Genomic DNA, 9,967 nt, shown 5'->3' with positions numbered 1-9,967 from the left:
GTTTGGCCGAGAATGTGTGTGTTTGTGTGTGTTTCGTGCTCGTGTATATATTTGATTGAACAATGTTAGGGTTTGGCGAGTGTGTGTGTGTGTGCGTGTATTTGGTCTTGAAGTTGTTGAAAATTGGTGACTTGATTTGTTTTAGGTTTTAGATTCAATGACGAAGTCTAAAGGAAGCAAGGTCGAGGAGGCCTCAAAAAGTGTCCGAAGAAGTCCTAGGACGGCTTCGAAAAGGAAAATAATTTCGCCGTCCAAGCGTTCCAACGATGACGACGCGTTCGTCGTCGCACCAACAAAGATAAAGAAGGTATAGAATAAAAATGAAGTGACTTAATTAGATGTATGTGCAGCTATTTGATTTTGTTTTGTGTTTGATATAGCCAAAAAACAAGGCTGAGTCATCGGGCGTTGCGACCGCCTTGGAGAGTCCTACAACTGCTATTCCCCGAAAGGTGAGTGTCAGAAACTCATTTTGATCCTGGTTCGTGACAGATGTGTCACGGACTCGATGACTTCGTGACAGATGTGTCACGAAGTCAGCGAGTCCGTGACACATCCGTCACGAAGTGGGTGAGTCCGTGACACATCTATCACGAACTCAAGCATAATGGTTTCACTAATAATGTCATTGACTCATATGTGTAGGAGTGGAGACGGTTTATACCGGAGTCCAACGTTGAAGGATTTTCCTTTAACTTCCACGGGGGATTGGAAAATTTCCTCGCTCTCTTACTCGGCCGCAGCGCCGAGACTCAAGCTGGATTCGCCCAATCATGCTTTGGGCAGTTCGTGGGGCAACCCAAAATAGTCCGGTCGTCGGCGATTATAAGCCACTTGGTGTTGAGGACCGGGAGCTTCGAGGGCGAAACCACTGACGGGCTTCTGATTGAGATTGGAGGCCAAGTCCGGGAGTTCACGAAGAGAGACTTCCAGGAGATCACATTCCTCAAAGTCGTCGATGACTACGAGGAATTCAAGTTCGAGGGGGTTGTTTCTAATGACAGCCTCTTCAAAAAATTCTTCCCGGGGAAGTATTTGAGTCGGAACTTGGTCAAACAATTCTTGGAGGCGAGCGTAGATTAGACGACAGAAGTTCAGGTAAATTACCTGAAAATTTACTTCGTCTTGAATGTCCTCCTGGCGGACGATGCGAAGAACAGGACACCGTGCGTAGAGCTCATTAAGGCGGTGGAGGACACTGACACATTCGGTCGCCATCCATGGGGCAACGTGGTGTGGAACTACCTTCTCGGCGAAGTCCGGAAGTTTGTGGAGAAGGGTGGCGAGCCAATGGAGCAAGGTAAAAAAAAAGGAAGCTCCATCTCCCCGGATTCGTCGAGCCGCTTCAGGTTTGGGGGTACGAGTGTCTTCCTTTCCTGACGAACATGGGGGTTTGTGAGAAAGTCTCCACCACAGCTCGGCCAATAATGCGTCGGTGGAAGTCTATCGGACTTGTTCAGGATGCCGCCATGAGAGGAATCAACTTCAATGAGGTAATAAATTTGTAGGTTAATTCATACTTAATATTGATCACACTCATTTGTTAACTTGTCCCACGTATAGGTTGAATTTCACGGAATCGGCGACACTTCTTCAAGCGTTGCAACCCCTTCTACGACGGCAGCGGGGGTGGACAAACACTCGGAGAAGAAACCCAAAAAAGATGCCCCACAACCAGAAACACCACCACCACAACCACCACAACCACCACAACAACCGTCCCATTCACAAGCACAGACAGTTGAGGTAACACAATTTTGGGTTTCTATTTTAATTTAAATGAATCCACTTCGTGACACATCTGTCACGGAGTGGATCCACTCCGTGACAGATGTGTCACGGAGTGGATTCACTTCGTGACACATCTGTCACGGAGTGAATCCACTCTGTGACACATCTGTCACAGAGTGGATTCAGTCCGTGATAGATGTGTCACGTACTGGATTTACTCGTCAGCCAGCTTACTTTGTTATTTTGGTCATGGACAGTCCCGGCTCGACTCTCTCGAAAACTCAGTTGGAAATCTCGACGAGCGTTTCCGCTATATGCAAGACGACTACAGGAAGTTCAAAAAAGAAATTTTGGACGCGGTGAAGAGCTACAGAGTGGCTCTTGATGAACTAGATCAGTACTACGATTGGAGAAACGAGTTACAGTTAGAAAAGAAGCGCCGAGAGAAGAAAGCGGCCAAATTGAAGAAGTGGGAAGAAGAGATGGCGAAGAAGAGAGCGGAAAAAGAAAAGAAGAAAAAAAGAGGAAGAAGAATATGTTGAGAAGCTGAAGAAAATGCAGGAAGAAGAGAAGAAAATGCGGGAAGAAGAAGAGAAGAAGCAGAGAGAAGAAGAAGAGGATAAGAAGAAAGAAGAAGAGGATAAGAAGAAGAAAGAGGAAGACGAGGAGAAGAAGAAGAAAGACGAAGAAGAGAAGAAGAAGAAAGACGACGAAGACGAGAAGAAGAAGAAAGACGATGAGGACAAGAAGAAAAAGGACGATGACGGGGACAAGAAAAATAAGCAGGACAAAGACGACAAGAATAAGAAGGACGATGGCGCCAAGAAGAGCAAGAAACAGGAGGAGAAGAAGGATGGCAACCAAAAGAAGAAGAAAAACGAAGTCGAGAAAGGGAAAAAGAAGCAAACCAGTCAACAAGAGGTACAAGATATGCAATAGACATATTATTTTGTTCTTTAAGAGTGGATTCACTCCGTGACAGATGTGTCACGGAGTGTACTTAGTGCGTGACACAGTGTCACAGAGTCGCTGAATTTCGTTATTTTGATTACACTCATGTTGAACTAAATGATTTTGAATGGTCAGGAGGACGAAAGTGACGTCGAAAACACACAAGGTCAACAATCTTGGGGTGATGAAGATTCGCCTCTCAGTCTAGAAGCCCAAATGAATGCAGAGGCTATGGAAGAGTATGAGTTGTTAGGGACACATGGGGTTCAAGAGGTACCTCCATTAATTTGATGGTTGAACTTAATTCTTGACTTGTTTAGAAGCATATAATTGTTATGGTTGAACTCAACAATAAACTTGAACTCAAATAAGCATATAATTGTTATGAAATATTATTTTATGGTTGAACTCAACAATAAACTTGAACTCTATTTCTCTTGTTGGATAGATATATGACTTGAAGACACCGAATCCCCATATCCTTATTGAAGACTCACCTATCAAGAAACATTTGACCCGGTAACGACGCAGCCCCGATAGGTTTACTCCTTCCAAAAAGGCGTTGCCTTTTCTGAGGTTCACGAATGCTCCAGACGTGCTTCCTGATGAACTGCCGCTGTCGGAGGTAACCAAACGACCGGACCAGGATGACGTTGACGTCATGAAGTTGTGGTTCCAAGTCGGCTTGAAGAGGGGCCACAAGAACATATCTTAGGGTAAACCAAAATATAAGCCGGGGGAAGAAACCATAGCGCCTTCTATGGAACTTGGATAGATGGCTATCAACCAGAAGACCTTCTTCTACAACATGTGGCACGAGGATGGTTGGTTGTCTGATCAGGTATTAATGTGTGTCAGTAATTTTTAAAATATGTCTTGTTTTGCAGCTCACTTCATGACAGATGTGTCACGGAGTCAATTCACTCTGTGACAGATGTGTCACGGAGTGAATTGACTCCGTGACAGATGTGTCACAGAGTGAGTACACTTCGTGACAGATGTGTCACGGAGTGAATTGACTCCGTGACAGATGTGTCACGGAGTGAATTGACTCCGTGACACATCTGTCACGGAGTCAATTCACTCTGTGACACATCTGTCACGAAGTGTACTCAGTCCGTGACACATCTGTCACAGAGTCAATTCACTCCGTGACACATCTGTCACGAAGTGAATCCACTCCGTGACACATCTGTCACGAACTAAAATCACTCCGTGACACTTGTGTCACGGACTGAGGTATTTAGTGCTTATGTTTATCTTTTGTCGTGCAGCATGTGGACGTCGCGATGTACTACCTCCGGAAGAAGAAAAAGGCGGGTTTGTTACGTCACTCCTTCACCATCATGTCCACGGTCTTCTTTAAGTATCTTCGAGATAGTTACACTCAGTTCAATGCTAGTCAAGATCCGGGTGTATTCTTAAAGAAGAAACTGAAAAAATGTGTCGTCGACCACATTACCGGAGAGTCTGGAGCGGAGCAACTGGTGGACCCATGGGACGGGGTCGATGATGTCTTCATCCCTGTAATAGATGGCGGACACTGGTATCTTCTTGTTGTCAACGTGCGTTCAAGGTGTATAACGGTGTACGACTCCATGAGTTCCACCGGTGGACACCAAACGCTCGTTAACACTGAAGCGGGAAACTTGGCCACCATTTTGCCATATGTTCTGCATGTCGCCGGCGTTCTACTCTCCAATGAAGACATATTCAAGGTCGTCCACTACGATCAAATGCCACAACAAGACAATGGGTAAATATTTTAATTCTTAATTTTACATGCTTAATGACACATATCAATTACAGCATGCGTTTTTTGTTCCCTCAGAAATGATTGTGGCATGTTTATGATCAAGACTGCCGAGTTTTTGGCGCACGACTTTCCATTGTCTTATTTGAAACAGGAGGACATGATCATGTATCGACAGAAAATGACCACCGAATTATACCGACACGGAGCGCTAAAACTACACACGCGTGGAAATGTCAATGTTGAGGCAACTTGAAATTATGTGTTTATGATTGTACGCATGTGTTTATAACTTTATATATGTATTCTTAGAACTTCAATTTCTTAGTTTAGAAGTGTATGTATTGTTTATAACTTTATATATGTATTCTTAGAACTTCAATTTCTTAGTTTAAAAGTGTATGTATTGTTTATAACTTTATATATGTATTCTTAGAACTTCAATTTCTTAGTTTAAAAGTGTATGTATTGTTTATAACTTTATATATGTATTCTTAGAACTTCAATTTCTTAGTTTAAAAGTGTGTATTGTTTCGAAATCAATTTATGTATCACAAACTGACCTCATTTCGTGACAGATGTGTCACGGAATGAGATCACTTCGTGACACATGTGTCACGGACTGTGTTCACGTCTTAACAATAACATTGTTTCATAAACCATTCTTAACAATACACTCAATACCAATAAAGTTCAAAACATTCAAAATGTAATACATAGCAAAACACCAAGGAAGTTCTAGATATTCAATGATAAAACGTGTCGAATTACAAACCAAACCAATGTCCCATCCCCGGAGCCCTCATTTCCGGTGGAATTGGGTTGCGACACGTAGCTCTATTGTGACCTACACCTCCACAACGGGAACATTTACGAAGCGGGGCATCAGATTCTCCAAGAGAGGGAATCCTTCTCTTCTTAGGTCTACCCGCCGGACGACCTAAGAAGTTAGGCGGATTTACTTTGATCTGCTCGATTTCGTCGGGAAAAGTCCATGACGATTCACTTCCTTGAGGATGAATAACCCCTGCATACGCCAATTTCCAATACTCGGTCGTGTAGTACTCTGCACAATAGCTCTCAACTGGTAGGTTGCGTAAGCGACAAGCCGCAATGGCATGGACACATACAAATAGATCAGTTTGAAATTCTCGACACGAGCACGTCTTATCAATCAAGTTCACTGCCCATGGTGTTCCTTTTGTGTCTAAAACCTCGAATTCGTATACTGAAGAAGGCCGGACCTAAAACATAAGCAAAAAAAAGTTTAAACATAACCACTCAGTCCGTGACACATGTGTCACGAAATGACCCGAGTCCGTGACACTTGTGTCACGAAGTGGATTCACTCCGTGACACATGTGTCACGGACTGAAGTCACTCCGTGACACAAGTGTCACGGACTCGGGTCATTTCGTGACATAATTTAAAAATTAAAAACACACTATAACCTGCATTTGGGCCGAGACAGCAAGTTTTTTTAACATTTCGGTATGATATTCCATTGACAACACACTTTGAGTTGATGCCGCCTTTTCTCGTCGTTGGTAGAACCAAACTTGCATTATCTCCCTCAACCAATCAAGGCACTTCACTATTGGAAATGATCTTGCTTTAACAGTTAATGCATTCAAAGACTCTGCGTTGTTTGAAGTTACGATCGTATACCTTGATGTCTTGAAAAAACAACGTGCCCACTTCTCATTTCCTACTTCGTTGACAAGGTACGGACGTATCAACGGGTCTTCCTTGTCCAACATGCGCATAAACTTTTGATATTCAAATATAGTATACGCTTTTGCTGCACCGTAGAACTTCCAATTGAATTCCTTGCCAAGTTTTTTGAATTTTGCCTTGACGTTATTCTTCACGTGGTATGCGCAAAAACCATGTTCTGCTCTTGGAAAAACTTTCTTCGCGGCGTTAATGATTCCGGTGTTTCGGTCGGATACGATGACCATGTTATCCCTCTCCCCCAATGCTTCCTTAAGTTTGTTGAAGAAATAAAACCAGGACTTGGAAGTTTCGGACTCACCAATACCATAGGCAAGCGGGAATATTTGCTCATTTGCGTCCATCGCGGAAGCCGTAAACATGCTGCCCTTGTGATAGTTTGTCAAGAAGGTTGCATCAACAATTACAACAGGCCGACAATACTTCCATCCCTCTCTGAACGGAGCCAAAGAAACGAAAAAGTACATGAAATATTTATGACGGTCAGTTTTTAGGTCGATGAGAGAACCTGGATTCTTTTGCTCTAACATGTACTTGTATTTTGCAAGAGAGGCATATGACTCATCATCAGTCCCATACAAGGATTGTATTGCACATTCTTTTGCCCTCCATGCTTTTCTGTATGAAATATTGACTCCAACCTCTGTTCGCATGTAACTCTGAATCTCCTTTGGGGTACAACTATGTACAGTTGGATCAATAAATTTGTGTTTCACCCTCTCTCCAACCAACTCTGTTGTAGCTTGCGGTTGCCCTTTTTGTCTTTCCTCCACAGAACAAGTGTGTTTTGGATCATATCTTGAACCATAAACACATACACACGATAAAAAACAATTTAAAATTAAAAGGGCATACATTTCGTGACATATCTGTCACGAAGTACATCCACTCGTGTCAGGAGTGGATTCACGTTGTGATAGATCTGTCACGGACTGATTCATCTATGAAGAGAAATGAAATTTCAAATAAAATCAGTTTTTAGGTCGTGAAATTTTACCTTCTAATTTCAAAACAATCCGTGTTCTTTAGCTTCACTGCCCGGACCGCCCAATCACAATTTTTACCCGCACAAATGACATGAAGTTTGAGCGGAGATGAGTTCTTCGTTTTGAACCGATAATGATTATTGATTGCATCCATCCGTAAATGCTTCAACAACGCCGCTTTGTTTGCATATAATCCTTTTTTTTAACACTTACCAGAGATAAAATGTCCAACACCTCAATATCGTTACTCTCGACACATGTATTTCATTCGGGAGCCGTAACCGAACACCCCCCATTCTCTTGGCTCGATACATTCTCTTTTCTTTGTGATCGAGTTGGCGGCTGTGGTGGAAGAGGAGGCTCTTCCTGGTGTTGAGTCTGTGTGGAGCCTCTATCGACAAAATAACTGGTGGTTGAGACCTTCTGGGTTGGGGTGTTGCCTGGCTAACAGTATTCATGTCATCCAACCCAACAGTATCATTGTCGAAAGCCTCCGGACTTGGTACGTCCCATTCACGTGCCTCGGATATAGGACTCGGCATGTTTGGAATGATCTTGCTTCGATTGCAACCAAATCCACTCTCGCTTGTGTTTGCTGTTGGAGTGGATCCAACCCGTGGAGAAGACGCGTCATCCGCTTTTTTATCCTGAAATGCCTCCGGACTAATCTCAAGTACAAGATTCAACTTCGTCCGGTTCGGTTCGTTCTTCCTCAAGTACAAATAACATCGCAAACTTTCGTCGTCGTCTATGGTTGGCGGTACGAGCCCGTCAGCTTCATGTTTGACGTTGATTGAATGCGTTGCAGGGGTCACGTTCAACCGAGCATACAATGTTTGCATCAAACTTTGGTAATTCAATTTGGTAGGAAGTAAAAGCGTAAGAGTACCACCCTCTTGATATACGCCCGATTTTACCCACTTCCCGCTATGCTTAGCATATAAACATATTTCCGCCATACCTGTATACGTTCACTCAGTATTAGAAATGAGTATTAAAAGACGGTTATTAACATGGAAAAACATCCAGTTCGTGACACTAGTGTCACGAAGTGAATCCAGTTCGTGACACTAGTGTCACGAAGTGAATCCAGTTCGTGACACCCTGGAAAAACGTAGTGAATCCAGTTCGTGACACCCTGGAAAAACCTGGAAGTGTCACAAACTGGATTCACTTCGTGACAAAATTTATAGAGTAGATACCCTGATATAGAGTGTCAAAATTTAACTACATTGCTGAATACCTTTTTCTCAAAAGAAATCGAAAAAGTTTATAAAAAGAGGGGAAGCTTCATCTAGAACGAAGCAAAATACAAACTAGATCGCACGCGGACAAAACCCAATGCTCCTCAAAATATTGTCCCACAGATCTTTGAGGTGGAAAGGGACGTCTTCAAAATGGTTAAATTATATCATTTTTTCATTAATTTTATCATTTGATTCTCTATCATAACCTTAAAAAGGTAGAAGAAATTGACTAATATGAACATACCGGCTGTAGAAAAGCATATATGCTCCCTGAGAAAGCACATCTTCCAATTCAACTTTGGCGACCTAAAACACACACACAAGAGTATATATTCATAAAAAAAAGATTTTGTCAAAGGCCAATCATAAGATCTGGCAGAGGGATGAGATGACAGTTTGTGGTGGTTACCTTGCAATCGTCAAGTCTATACCAGTTTCCGGAGAAGTCCTTTACATAGCAGATATAGTGGCCGAAGAACGATGCATTAAGCATGTCCACGTGGACAACAACTGCATAGAGCTTGTACATATCATCATCGTCCCCACTCTCTCCTCCCTCGTTCGTATAAGCACTAAGATCCAAACTCTCTGGGAAAGTCACTCTTTTGTTCAGCTTCCCAAACCTCCCACTCTGCAAACATCACTATCTTAGTTATATTATATTTTATGATACAATGCAAGATGTTATGACAGTGAATTAAAAAAAAAACACACACGCACACACACACAAAAAACAGCTTCACATCATTTCAGTCCAAAGCACAATAAACGCTTAACAATTTCAGCCAATACACAACACCAACAGTCTCGAATCATCAACAATTCAACATCACAATTAAATCTATCATCACACGGCCAAGACCCAAAAATCAAACCCAAACTCGTCCAAATCAATTTCCAGACTCAAACCTATCACGTGATTCTCAGACATCTTCCAAAGGAATTTCCTTAACCATGATAAACAACCAGAACATCAACAACGTCAAAATGCCGAAATTACACTCGGCCAGAAGAAACAATATCAGAACCAAATAGAATCCGAGCCCAACCAATAAACAAGGCATCAAACACGAACATAAATCAAAAACTCATTTATGTCATCATCGAAATCAAACTCTCAAACTCATACCCACGAAATCAGAAAATCCCAATTCAAAACCCTAATTTCATTTTTCCTCAAATCCGAACCATAGAGGAAGAGAAATTAAAAATCGAGATTACCTTCTCCGTCGCCGTCTCTCTCTCCTTCTTCTCCGGCGAGCTCTTCTCAGCCGGTGTCCTTGAAGACGCGCGATTTTTTTCTTTCCTTTTTTGTTTTCTTTTCTTCTTCTCCTGGGTTATGTTCTCAGCAGAAAAAAAACGTAACTAAATGAGGGAGGGTAGGGGTGAGGGTAGATGGGGAAAAATTAATTTCTTTCACCTACCAAAAGTACTACTTGTGTCAATTTTTTCCATTTTGGGCTATATTTGGTAAGGGACATTCAATTGGTATTATGTGTGTCAATTTCCCTAAAATAAATGGATTAACAGTTATGTATGAATAATATTTGTCAGTATTTATATTA

General features: G+C 42.2%; 1 protein-coding gene across 1 annotated transcript; it reads right to left on the bottom strand.

Annotated features, from left to right (window-relative positions):
• Nucleotides 1-5,202: 5,202 nt before the first annotated feature.
• LOC149390656 (uncharacterized) lies at nt 5,203-6,396 on the bottom strand. The gene is made up of 2 exons (XM_089619825.1): nt 5,887-6,396; nt 5,203-5,679 (listed from the first exon to the last, which is right to left on the bottom strand). Exons 1-2 carry the CDS (start codon nt 6,394-6,396, stop codon nt 5,203-5,205), a joined length of 987 nt encoding a protein of 328 aa, XP_089475951.1.
• Between the last annotated feature and the right edge of the window lie 3,571 nt (nt 6,397-9,967).

Source organism: Urtica dioica, chromosome 7 (assembly GCF_054948205.1).
Source record: "Urtica dioica subsp. dioica isolate 48M chromosome 7, U.dioica_male_clone48M_v1_H2, whole genome shotgun sequence".
Lineage (NCBI taxonomy): Eukaryota > Viridiplantae > Streptophyta > Magnoliopsida > Rosales > Urticaceae > Urtica > Urtica dioica.
This window is presented reverse-complemented; position numbering and strand designations above follow the sequence as displayed.